The sequence below is a fragment of the Hirsutella rhossiliensis genome (assembly GCF_020360975.1).
Source record: "Hirsutella rhossiliensis strain HR02 chromosome Unknown scaffold00004, whole genome shotgun sequence".
NCBI classification, from domain to species: Eukaryota; Fungi; Ascomycota; class Sordariomycetes; order Hypocreales; family Ophiocordycipitaceae; genus Hirsutella; species Hirsutella rhossiliensis.
This window is the reverse complement of record NW_025408670.1, coordinates 2,471,513-2,484,471: the sequence shown is the minus strand read 5'-3', so window position 1 is coordinate 2,484,471 and position 12,959 is coordinate 2,471,513. Positions and strand designations below refer to the sequence as shown.

Sequence of the window (12,959 nt, the reverse complement as noted above, 5' to 3'; positions counted from 1 at the left end):
GCGAGATGGTTTAACATCTTGCTCTTTAAATCGTTCAAAAGCAGGGTGTGCAGAGAGTCCTCGCTTGGTAGGTGGTTGTGCTTGGTGCATTCTTTTACTGGCCGATGGGTCAGGACCTACGTACTTGCCAGCAGGACGAAGACTTATAAACCATACCAATAATACGTCCATTGGGGGTGCCCCTATTTTGCTGGTGGTCAAGTGGTATTTGCTATGTTTGACAGTACTACTATCTCGCGATTCCTTGGCTCATAATGCAACAGCATCTGAAGCAGTGCAAAGGTATTTAGATGTGTAGCTTTATACACCGTATGGACGGCCAATTACTATGCCGTTGCAGCAATCGGTATATAGCTAGGTGTGCACACTTTGGAACCCGAAAAAGCAAAAGCAAATACGAAGTTGTCACGTAATAACAAGGGGAAATAGGGTGCTCCTCTGTACATGACAGAGCCCAGATGTCTATTCAGTCTCTGCCTTGGCACTCAGACCCTTATCAATAATGCTGGCAGCCCACATGCTGATGCTCACGCTCGGGTCAAGAAGATCCAGCATGCTGATGTTGGTGCCAAGCCCTAGCAGGAACCAGTTGCGCAACTCGGCCGCGATCAAACTGTCTACACCTAGATCCGCCACCGACTTGGCCGGGTCAATGCTCTCCACATCGACAAACAGCATCTCGGCCACGACGTTGATGATGGCGCTCTGCACAAGGGCCACGGCGGAAGCACGCGCTCCAGGTCCTTCGCGAATAGCCGCGTCAAGCTCGCTGCGTAGATGAGCAATGGTGTTCTTGGATCCTTCGTCGAGGGAAGTCTGTACAGGGATAGACTGCCGCTGCGCATCCGAAAAGGCACGCATCATCAGCGAGACTCGCCCGTCACTATACCAGCGAGGCACGGTAGAAGACGGAGAACCCTCGCTTGCCATGTCATGACGCATCCTGGCCACCAGGCCACTGGGGTCCAAGTAGGTGTGCAAGTTTGCGGCGGAAAGCGGATCGCTCTCTTGACCAAACCATTGCTCGGGGCTTGTCTTGTCTGCCGTCTTGTTGTCCAAGAACGCTGGCTCGACAAGGGCCAGGAATTGAGATTCGCTCAGCGTCAGAGCCTTGTTGCGCTCGAAAAGATTTACGGTAGTAGAATCTGTGCCAACGTTGGTAACATCTCGTATTAAGCTGGACGAGATTGTCGACGCAGGTAACCCCATCTGCCGGCGGTGTCGTGCGAATGCATCCTGGAAATTATTGGCTGCCGTGTATGCACCCTGTGTTGCAAACGCAAACACAGACAAGGCCGAGGTGGTCATGACGAAGAAATCAAGGGGCATTGACAAGGTGGCCTCGTGCAGATTCTTGGTTCCTTCCACTTTGGCTGACAGGCCGTCGTTCCATCTCGAAGGCGAAAGCCGTTCGAATGTAAGGTCAAGATAGGAAACAGCAGCGTGAACAACACCCTTGATGGGACGATGCGAAGAGATCTGCTGCATCACACGCATCACCTGGTCTTTCTTGCTGACATCACAGACATGGCATTCGACATGGATATCGCGGCCGGCCAGTGAGTCGACAAGTTCCTGGGCTCCAGATACGCTGGAAACATGACGTCGAGAGAGAAGTGCCATGTGCCTTGCACCTCGATCCCCCATCCATCGAATCAAGGACTGTCCCAAGCCGCCCAAGGCTCCGGTGATGGCGTAGCAAGACTCGGAGTCGAACTTGACGGCCGGTGCTGAAGGGATCATCATGACGGAACTCTCGGTGTTTTCGAAGCTTATAACCAGCTTGCCAATGATGTTGGGGAAATCGTCTAATTCGGAGGACAAGTGAGCAACATCGGGCGCGGTGATTTTTTGGATGGGTCCGATGAGTCCGCTGCGGTAATAGCCATCAGCGGCCTGCATGAGCTCTGCACCAAGGGCTGGATCCAGGTCGAGAATGGCAAAAGGATCGATAGAAGCAAAGGTAGCGCTGTGCGGGAGCAACTCCAGACTTGTCTTCCGAGCGGCCTGTACCTCGACTCGACCAACATCGATCAGGCGGCCTAGAGGTGCCAGCACTTGCAAGAACGAAGAGAGGAGTTCGCCTCGAGCAGTGCTGACAATCACCTCAAACCCAGCCTTGGGCGTCATTTGTGCAGCGCGTCGCAGATCCGTGAAACTGGGTGCCCGAATGACATGCGAAGCTGACATGGCCAGTTCGTCTATGAGGAAGCTCCGTTGTTCAGGTGTCTCGACCGTGGCGAAAACATGCGCTCCTTTTGCCTTGGCGAGACGAATTGATGCTATCCCGACATCGCTCGCGCCTGACTGAACAAGCACCGACTGTCCCTTCCGGAGGTGGGCGATATGGTCGAAAGCATAGATGGCCGTCGTGTATGCCAATGGCATGGTAGCCATCTGGGCCATGGTATCACGCGGCTGGAGTTTGCCCGCAAAGGCAGCTGGCACGCGAGTGCGGTTGCCAAGCTGCCCTTTCCCGAGACCGTATACGCGGTCGCCAATCTTGAAGCCATCCACGCAGGCGCCTACCGCTGTGACGATGCCCGCGTATTCAGACGAAAGGTGGTCGACATCCAGTCGGCCAGTCCACTGATCCAAGTCCCTCCGGTTCACGCCAACGGCCGCAACCGCCACGTCGATGAAGTCGGGCGGCAGTGGTTGCAAAAGTTCCTTGTAGGGCATGAAGCACAACGAGTTCAATACCCCATGGGTCGCAAAGGCAGCCCGTACGCCGCCCTGGCTGCTGAGTGGCAGCAACTCGGGCTTCGTGCCCCGGCTGTCCAGACCGTGTTGCGAGTGGAAGCCTGCGTCGGGCACATGGCGGCTGACCCACAAGCAGCCGTCGTGATAGGAGAATTCATGGTCCTTTGGATCACCCTCGTCGTCGTCCACTAGAGTGCTTCGACCAAGTTTCAACTCTTGGTCGACGATGCTGCGGGCAAGGTCTTTTCCGTCATCGTTTCCGACTTCAAAATGGTCCGTATCCAGGTCAATTGACACGTATTGGCTGGCAGGATTCTCATTTTGGAGGACGCGGAGCAGGCCAGCAATCAAGGCACCATCCGCATTGCGTCCTTTGACCAGGCCACAGCTCGTAAGGGCAACCAAGCTCGCCGAGTTCCGTGCCAGGTGTTGAACCACCTTCAGGGCTTGCTCGTCGGCATTGGCCAAAAGATACTTCTCATCCAAGAGAGCAATCACGCGCGATTCTGGAGCAAGGTCGTCCAGGGCCTCGTCTAACGCGCCTGCTTTGGCTACAAATCCCCGTTGATTCAGTTCTTTGGAAATGTGCTCGACAAGAGGTTGAGCTGTTCTGCCACCATGGAGCACATTGATAGCTGTGGCGGGCTGTGGTAGATTTGCCGTCTCCGGGAGAACCGTAGAAAGAATCACAGACGTCGTATTGTGCGGTTCTGGAAAGTCGTCCAACACGAGATCCAGCCCCGAGAAGCCAGCCTCTCGCAACGAAGAGTTCCAAGCGTCCAGGCTCTGGAAAGGAGCATCCACACGGCCATCTGGGATACCGGCCCAGTACCCCGTGAACGTACCCACAACGACACCAGGCACGATGAAGTTCTGGGTAGTTTCCACCAGGACAAGCCTGCCTCCAGGCCTGAGGAGCTTTCGGCAGTTTGACAGAGTATTGCGCATGTTGGAGGTGGCGTGAAGGACCTGGCAAGCAATGATGAGATCGTAGGCCTGCTCGTATCCTTGGTCTGCGGGTTCCACCTCGGCGTCGAAGACGGAAAAGTTCATATCGCGCAAGTCCGCCATTGATGCTCGTGCCGATGACAAGAAGCCGGGGGAGATGTCGGTAAACGTGTAGTCATGGTAAGCTTTGATGCCGTTGGGGCCGTTGAACGCCTTCATGGCGATGCGTGTCGCGCCGCCGGTGCCGCCCCCAATTTCCAAAACGCGGAGGTTCGGATTTGCATGGGCAAGACCGCTCAGAACGCGCAAGAGCTGCGGATAGATACCTGTCATCAGGAGACCAGATCTATAAAGAGGCGTTAGCAGATCCTCGCCGATGATGATATCCATCCCGGTTCGGCGCTCGAAGAGAATGTCTGCCGCGTTGTCGTGTAAAAGCTTGGCAATCTTCACCTCGATAACGTCGGGTGCTTGGCTGACAAGGTCTTCAATCTTCTGGAGGAGCCCGTTGTTGACCAAGTCTCTGGCTTCCTCCATCAAGGGAGAATGATCGTCTTGGCCCTTTCTCCTGATCCAGTCGAAGAAGTGGCCTACGTCACCCGAAGGCGTGGGCCCGTCTCGTAGTTTTCCGAAGCTTTCATACATGCTGAGGACCACAAAGTGGACTAGCTTATCCAAGATCCCCCATAGGTGCGACTTCTCCACGTTCGCCTTGGGAGGAGGGAATATCTGGCGGGCCTGGCGATTGCTCAGCGTGCGAATATCCGGCTTCCAGACAAGACGCGTGAACGGACTGGCGAAGCTCCTGTCCGCCGTCTTGGCCTCCTTGGAGAAGCTGACGCAGCGGAGAGTATCCACGTTGAGCAGGACCTCGCCGTTGGAACCCAGCATTTGTAAGTCGAGATAGGCACTGCGAATGCCGCGTCTCTCTCCACGCGCGACGACAGTGCACGTATCCCCCACAATGTCGTTGGCGAGATATAAGCGAGAGAGATGGACGGGCACAAACGCCGTGCTGGCCTCGTCGAGGCGGCCGCCATGGCAGGCAATCAGCCCCAGCTGGATGGCACCGTCGAGCGAAGCCGGGTGCAAGGCGTATCGCGACTCGCCCCCCTTGATGGTTGTCGGATGCAGGACAACGGTTGCCACACCAAGGTTCGACGCTGGATCGGTGCGGATGTCTGACAAGGGCTGAAAGGCAGGGCCGTAACCGAGGCCGGCATCCAAGAACTTCTTATACCAAGCTCGCGCATTGACGCCGCGTGGGGCACGGGGAGCAACTTGATGCTGGTCAAAATCTTGGGAAGCAACTTCGACTTGGATCTGCACGCGACCAGTGCTATGCTCGGTCCATTCATTGGTCTCTCGTCCCACAGAGCTGATGGAGAAGGTCGCCCATGCTGGCGACTGGGCCGTGGCCACATCGGCCAGCTCCATGCTCGTCAAAACCTCAACACCGTAGTCGTCTTCCGGGATCACCAGGCTTTTCTTAATGGCGACATCGCGGAGGCAAAATCCTTTGATCGTCAGCGGCTCGGGGAACTCGTCGTAGACGCGTGAGGCGGCTTCCACTGCCATGGCTATGTATCCTGCGCCGGGCAACACCGCATCTGTTTCCAAGGTTAAAACGGAGCCAACGTAGTCCTGGACCAGGGAAACAACTCACCTGGCACCAGGCGATGATCGCCCAACCATGGCACGTCCTTGATACGAAGAATGTTGCGCCACTGGGGTCGCAGCTTTGCGTTACCAACGACCTTGGAGCCCAAGAGGTCGTGTCTAACAACCGGCCTGTGTCGATACTCTTTGCTGGCCCGACTTTCGTGGTAATTCAACCCTCCATAGGTGTACTTGTATGGTGGAAGTTCAATGCAAGTGCAGCCATGTTCCAGGCCCGTATCGTCCGTCTCGTCCACAGCATTCACAGCAGCAAGGTCGACAGATGCGTTCAGGCTAAACAGCGTCCCGGCAAGTTGCAACATTGACCTTCGGCCATCTTCCTGTCGCTTTAGTGTTGAAGCATAAGCAACAGTCTTACCGCCTGCTTTCAGGATCTGGTCCAATGGGCTCTTCAGCGCCGGATGAGGTCCGATTTCCACAAGAGCATGAATCGGAACATCCTGGCTATCCACAAGGCTTGCGACGGCCTCTGAGAAAAGCACCGGAGACTCGAGATTGGCTCTCCAGTACGAAGCCGGACCGTTGAACTCAGCAGTACTCTTACTGGGAGTGACTGATGAAATCCATGGTACGTGCTGATACCGCTGTTTCGCGGAGGCCAGCCCCAACTTTCGGGTGTGTTGGATCCCCTCGGTCAGTATCTCGACGTATTCACGCCCGATAGGAACCATGTGATGCGAATGGTAGGCATTGCCACCAGTTTCCAGCCTTCTGTTGAAGATGCTGTCCGCTGTCATGACTGCGGAAATCTCGTCGATGGCGGTCGGTTCGCCTGATAGAGTGACACTACCTGGAGAGTTAATCGCTGCCACCTTGACTTCATCCTGTCGGCCTTCAAGATACCTGGCAACCTGGTCCCATCCGAGGCCCACGGCCAACATGGCACCGGCTTGCTTATTTCTTGATACTGCTTGGCCACGGAAGTATGCGGCTATAATTGCCTCGGCAGCTGTGATGCGACCCGAAGCGTACGCCGCCGCAATCTCGCCCGACGAGTGTCCAGCGACGCCCGAAGGTCTAACAGACCATGAAGCGAGGAGATCGACAATACCAACCTGTACGGCGGTACATACAGCTTGAGAGATTTCAGCTGTCTGGACTAGAATCGCATCACAGTCACCAGAGAGGATGTTCTGTAGTGACCACGAGGGGGGATTTGGCAGTGCGCCCAGGACATAGTCGAGGTACTGGATGGCTGTTCGGAATACGCGGTACTCGAACAGTTCACGGCCCATACCGTGCCACTGAGCTCCTTGACCGGTGAAAATGAATCCGAGGTTGACAGTCTGCAAAGGGGCTCGCACAATCTTGCCATGCTGCTCGAGGCTCTGGGCGACATTGACCTTGTCAACGATACGGAAAGACCGTTGCGCAAATCTCGAGCGCCTAGCGCCAAGAGTATACACGACGTCTGCCAACGAAATCTTGTCGATGACTTGAGACAATGCGTCGAGATTCAACTCGAGTGAGTGCTCATTGTGGGCCGATAGAGGCAGTAGCACCAGTTGGCGTGTAGCTGCGTTGGCCGTGGCAGTTAACCTCGGACTCTTGACGATAGGGCTGTGCTGAATTGAAACTCCGTCCTCATGTCCATTTGTATGACCATTTGTATGGCCATTGGCTGTGCCGTTCGCCTTGTGCTGGTAGACGCCAGGTGCCACATAGTCCGGCAGTACGTTGTTGACATGATCAAGAATGCAGTGTCCATTTGCGCCACCATATCCGAATGAATTTATACTGGCTCTCTGCAGTCGTTCCTTTGGCCATGGGGTAACTTCTGTCACAGGTTGGACCTTGGCGGCGTCGAAAGCGATGTTGGGATTGAGTGTCTCGATATTGAAAACAGGGGGAATGGCCCCGTGCTCAAGGGCAAGCACAACCTTCATGATCGATGCCAGGGCGCTGGCGCCTTCGCCATGCCCTACATTGCTCTTGACAGAACCAACTAGCAATGGATCGTCGGCGGACCTGTCCGGGGCGAAGACACTCCCCAAGGCCGCCACCTCAATAGGATCTCCAACGTATGTGCCGGTGCCATGGCATTCAAAATAGCTCGTTTCTCCGAAAGGGAGATGGCCGGCGTTTCGGTAAGCTTCACGTATAACAACTTCCTGGCCTCTGGCACTTGGCCGCGTAATACCACCGGTCCTGCCGTTGGAGTTGACAGCCGTTCCTCTAATCAATGCTCGGATAGGTGATGAACTGGCCATGGCCAAAGAAGGTCTTTTCAGATATATGGCACCGTATCCTTCACCTCGGGCATACCCGTCGGCTCTGGCATCGAAAGTATGACACCTTGAGGACGCAGACAGTGCGCCGAGCTTGTCAAGCGCGATTTGGACTCCGGGGTCTGCAATCCAATTGGCAGATGCGACGATGGCCGAATCACAATCACCAGCCCGAATTGCATTGACTGCCAGATGCAGGGCATACATGGATGATGAGCAGGCAGTATCGATCGTTAGGCTAGAGGTCGAGTCAGCAGTCTCCCTCCACATGTCCAAAGCAAAGACGAATCAGGGACGTACCTTGGGCCTTGAAGATTGAAAATGTAACTTATGCGGTTCGCGAGAATGCTGGTTCCGGCTCCAGTAAAAGCATAGGGTCTTGGATTGTCCCAATCCCGCGACTGTATCATCCAGTGATCTAAGCAGAAGTTGCCAACGAAGACTCCGGTCCGAGATCCAGAGACGCTCTCCCATGTTTCTCCAGCATTCTCCATGGCTTCGTATGCGACTTCGAGGAGTTTGCGTTGTGACGGATCCATCGTCTCCACTTCAAGACCAGTCATGCCGAAAAAGGCGTGGTCAAAGAGGCGGGCATCTTCATCAGCAAGGAAGGCACCTTTCATTGCCACGGAACCTGGGCGATCAGCGTTGGGGTGGTGATAGCCTCTTGTAGAGAAGCGTGGATCGTCGAACTCTTTCCAGCCATCTGCCTTGTCACGCAAGAATTCCCAAAATTGAGAGCCGTCCCGGACGCCACCAGGCCACTGGCATCCTGTTCAATGGTTTCATCACTCCGTCTTTCCACAAGGCAGTGGGGATTGGAACTCCTTACCCATGCCCACAATGGCCACCGGCTCATGCGGATCGCGCTGGTGAGAAGTCATGGTGAGTTCGAACTGAATTACAGGTGGTCAAATGTTGCACAGTCGTGTTGAGAGTCAGTTCCCCACACATAACGCTCTTGATACATCCATAGATGGCAGCCAAGGCCATTATACCCATCCCACGTCTCTGCAAGGTATTGCTCCGTGCTAAGATCTTCTTGCATATGCATCTGCATCAGCGATTGGTGTGTTTCCTCGGCCGACAACTACGGAGTCAAAGCCGACCCCATCGGCCGACATGATGATATGCCCGAGGTCAAGCCAACTAACTTGAGGAACCCGGGTCAGCATTACAGCTCCGATTCGATTAGGAAAAGGCCGAGGCATGTCTTACAGGTCATCTCAGAGCGGCATGTCCGGGCCAGACGCGGCCACGACAAGAAGTAGCTTGGTGTACAAGAGCAGAAGGGAGGGCAGCACGGCGTTGGATTATGGGCTTCTGTCCAGGGCCAATCTTGCGGTGTGCCCTGCAGTTAAAAGCTACGGTGTTCTTGCATGCCCACAGGCGAAGGACATGTAATACTACTGCTACTATCTCACAATATTGCCGCAAGAATCCTCGGTCCTCGTCATTCCCCCGAGCAACCATCGCACGTAGCAGCTCCCTACACGTCACACGTTACCGAAAGAGTCATCTCAACTGTCATCCACAATGTCTAGCAAATCGAACTCCGCTGTCCAGAGCCAATCCCCATCAATTCTAGGCCTGGCTCAGAACATCGTCGAGCTTACCCAAGATATGACCAGATACTTTCAAGCCAACAACCTCGTCGCGCCGACTTTTGCGCTTGATTCCCGAGATCCCCCTGACACGCCGGAATATCGCCGCCTTCACGGCTCCTTAAAGACTTGTTTGGAAGATCTTTCACGTCTCATCGACGGCCCAAGAAAGTGGTTGAGAGCTTTCTGCTGCACCGGCTACGACCTGGGTGCTCTCCAAGTTGCACTTGACTTTGAATTTTTCCAATTGGTACCGGCCCATAAAGGCATTCAACTCGAAGATTTGGCCGAAAAGGCTGGTTTAGACGTAGATCGTACCGGCCGCGTCGTTCGACAGCTCATAACTTATCGTATCTTCGAAGAATTGGAGCCAAGGGTCATCTCTCACAGCTCCACCTCTCTCGCCATGCAGCAAGATGAGGAGCTTCGATCCGTTGTCCACTACTCCCTCGATGAAATGTTGAAAGCGGCTGCCGATTGCAACGTCAGTCTCAAGGCAAATCCCTACGAGGCACACCAGAATCTGAACCCGTTCGTCACTCGACATGGTGTTGGCATCTTTGAGTTCTACAAGAATAACCCGGAGAAGGCGCGCCGGTTCGCGAAAGCCATGGCTGGATTGAGAAAGATGGATCGCCATCTCGACTATCTGCTCAAAGATGGCTTCGACTGGTCTGCTATCAAGGGCACGGTCGTTGATTGCGGAGGGGGTAACGGCCATATTTCCAAGACTTTGGCTCAAGTAAGTCTGCTCCGAACTGACGATACCGCCTGCCGTCTCTGACGTGGTCAAACACAGCTTTATCCCGACTTGAATTTTGTGGTGCAAGACTCCAATGCCGACATGCTTGCCGAGGGTCGAGACTCACTTGCCGATGACCTGGGCGGTCGAGTGACATATGTTCGACACAGCTTCTTCGAGCCACAGCCGATTAAAGGCGCTGCTGCTTTCCTCATCCGCCAATGTACACACAACTGGGCTGATGAAGATGTGGTCACCATTTTCAAGTCGTTCGTTCCTGGACTCGAAAACTCCAGCCCAGATACTCCACTTCTCATCAATGATATTATAATTCCGGGGCCAGGTAGCTGGCCTCGTCATCAGGAGCGTGTCGTGCGCCAGGTCGACATGGTCATGTTGGTGAATTGTGGTGCCAAGCAACGCACCAAGGCTGAGTTCGAGACACTGTTGAAGGAGGCGGATCCTAGGTATGAGATTCGCAATGTCTTTGACAACGGGCCGTTGGGTCTGCTTGAGGTTTATCTGAAGAGGCCTTGAGCATACATTGTGGCCTAGATAGGCAATCAAATTGCGAGAAAACGTTTGCTTGTTCTCAGTTTGTGATGCTACACATTCAATACAGCTTCATCGCCTTTGGAGACCTTTGGACAGGGGTCAAAATGGGGGTTAGGCAGTAAGCTTCATTGTCGGCTCTGTGGGTAAGCAATGGACTTCAAGCCGCTTAGATGCGTCGGCCGATGACGCCCCGCCAATACAGTATCCCTGACGGCCGTGTGGTCGGCTGTTCCCTTTCTGGACTTTTCCTGCATAACAATTGTGAGACATCCACCTGAAGACAACTTGCTTGCTTATTTTAGTTGCCATCCCCTTTCCAAATTCGAGACGTTTGAACGGCGGGTGTGCAGTATCCTGCTGTTTATAGTAAATGAGGCTGCCAAGCCTTGCCTTCCAACACCAGGGGTGCTAGCAAGGCAGCATGTCCATATCCTTCTACCAAGTCATCTCAGCGTCTGACGAGGAGTCAACCATACGTCGCTTTCTTGCCGCCTTGGTCACGGTTGCCTTCGTCTCATACGGCTTGTACCAATGGCTTCTGCCCAAACCCGTTCCAGGCATTGCATGCAACCCGGAGGCGATACAGTCGCTTCTCGGCGACGCCCCTGCCATGATCAGAGAAGTCGGCGTGACGGGCGAATTCCGCGTTTGGTGCGCTAAGCAGGTCCAGAAGATGAATTCACCAATCTGCCAGGTCTTCATTCGCCCCTTCTCCAAGCCCTGGATCCTCCTTGCCGATTTCCGTGAGTCCAGGGATATACTGATGCGCCGCAGAGAGTTCGACAAGTCATCCTTTCTCTCCGATGGCATGGCGTGCATGGGTTCTTTCCATGGCATTTACCTTACGGGGGACAAGTTCAAGTCGAATCGCCAACTCATTCAGGATCTCATGACCACCAGCTTTCTGCACAAGAATGTGGGACCCGCGGTTTACAACAAGGGGCTCAAGCTAATGAAGCTGTTTGAGCTGAAGATGAAAGTCGCACACGGGCGGCCATTTAGCGTCAAAAAGGATTTTGAGTATACCTCTCTCGACGTTATGCTTGCGTTTGCTTTTGGCAAGAACTGGGTTCATACGGCACTGGGTCCCCAAGTAGATCTCCTCAGCAAGCTGGGGGCCATGGATGCGAAACTCGATGCCTTGGATCAGCCAGTCAACTTTCCGACAGTTCCCCTAGTCGAATTCCTCAACTCCGTCTACGAGGCTCCCGAAATTGTGGAAAAGACCATCAATGCCATCTTGCCGAAGCTGCAAACCTGGTGGTGGTCAAGGCAGTCATGGTATAAGAGAATTTTCGACGAGAAGGAGCGTGTCATGAAGGAACAGGTTGCCATCGGTGTAAAGAACTACCGCTCTGGACATGTCGAGACGGGCGTTGAACACATGCTGATGCGAGGAGCGGCTCGTGCAGAGAAAGAAGGCCGGGGCCCCGACTTTGAGAGCAAAGTCTTCCGGGATGAGGTAAGTGCCCCCTTAGCGACAACGTGAGCATCATGATCTGACAGCAGTCATAGATGTTTGGCAACATTGTCGGGGGCCACCACACAACGAGCGGAGCCATGATGTGGTTGACCAAGTACCTTACCGACATTCCCCAAGTTCAAAACAAGCTACGTTCGGTCTTACATCAGACATTGTCGACGGCCAAAGCAGAGAAGCGTCTCTTCACTTTCGAGGAGATCCGCCACGCAAAACTCCCTTACTTGGACGCGGTAATCGAAGAGATGCTGCGCATAAATGCCGTCCCGGTCACCCGCGAAGCGTTGTGCGATACCACGATACTGGGATGCCCAATCCAAAAAGGCACCCAAGTTTTCTTCATGTCCAACGGCCCGGGCTTCTTGTCGCCATCCTTCCCTATTGATGAATCGAAGCGAAGCGAGACTTCGCGCTCGGCCAAACTCAACGCCACATGGAACGAGACGCAGGACTTGACACGCTTTGATCCCGACCGCTGGCTCGTGCGCAAGAACGATGGCGAGGGTCTGTTGGCAGACGACGTTGATTTTGACGGAGGGGCAGGGCCACAGCTGGTCTTTGGCGCAGGACCGCGCACTTGCTGGGGACGGAGGCTGGCGTATATGGAAATGAGGACAGCCATGGCGATGCTCGTTTGGAATTTCCGGCTTGAGAAGACGCCGCCGGCGCTCTCAGCCTACGCTGGGCTCGAGGGGATTGCGCGTGTCCCGCAGCAGTGCTACGTGAGGCTCAGCAAGATGTAGTATCTTGTTTGTTTTGGACCACGTTTAATCCATTTAGGGCATTTTTTGGAACTGTGTGTAGGTCTTATGGGTAGGATAGAGCATACTCTCCAATCTGGAAAATGCGAGGCATTCAAGATTGACTTGTTTCATGCGAGCTCACGGGTATATCAGATGATCAGACCTTGAACTTGTATCGTGACAATTTTTAAAAGTTTCCGCCGAATACTTCTCAAATTCTCATATTCTCTCCCAGATATAGTAGTAAGTGAAATACAGCAGTCGAAATAATCCGAA

At 54.1% G+C, this 12,959-nt stretch overlaps 3 protein-coding genes across 3 annotated transcripts; 2 read left to right on the top strand and 1 right to left on the bottom strand.

Annotated features, from left to right (window-relative positions):
- Positions 1 to 462: 462 nt before the first annotated feature.
- On the bottom strand, positions 463 to 8,443 carry HRG_04443 (polyketide synthase dehydratase domain-containing protein; the record flags this gene model as incomplete). The annotated part of the gene is made up of 9 exons (XM_044862914.1): positions 463 to 837; positions 928 to 2,932; positions 2,999 to 5,261; positions 5,318 to 5,800; positions 5,852 to 6,526; positions 6,569 to 7,449; positions 7,597 to 7,797; positions 7,860 to 8,331; positions 8,392 to 8,443. 9 exons carry the CDS (start codon positions 8,441 to 8,443, stop codon positions 463 to 465), a joined length of 7,407 nt encoding a protein of 2,468 aa, XP_044721528.1.
- A 1,126-nt stretch (positions 8,444 to 9,569) lies between these two features.
- On the top strand, positions 9,570 to 10,442 carry HRG_04442 (o-methyltransferase domain-containing protein; the record flags this gene model as incomplete). The annotated part of the gene is made up of 2 exons (XM_044862913.1): positions 9,570 to 9,905; positions 9,963 to 10,442. 2 exons carry the CDS (start codon positions 9,570 to 9,572, stop codon positions 10,440 to 10,442), a joined length of 816 nt encoding a protein of 271 aa, XP_044721527.1.
- A 439-nt stretch (positions 10,443 to 10,881) lies between these two features.
- On the top strand, positions 10,882 to 12,683 carry HRG_04441 (cytochrome p450 domain-containing protein; the record flags this gene model as incomplete). The annotated part of the gene is made up of 3 exons (XM_044862912.1): positions 10,882 to 11,124; positions 11,179 to 11,922; positions 11,976 to 12,683. 3 exons carry the CDS (start codon positions 10,882 to 10,884, stop codon positions 12,681 to 12,683), a joined length of 1,695 nt encoding a protein of 564 aa, XP_044721526.1.
- Positions 12,684 to 12,959: the final 276 nt, after the last annotated feature.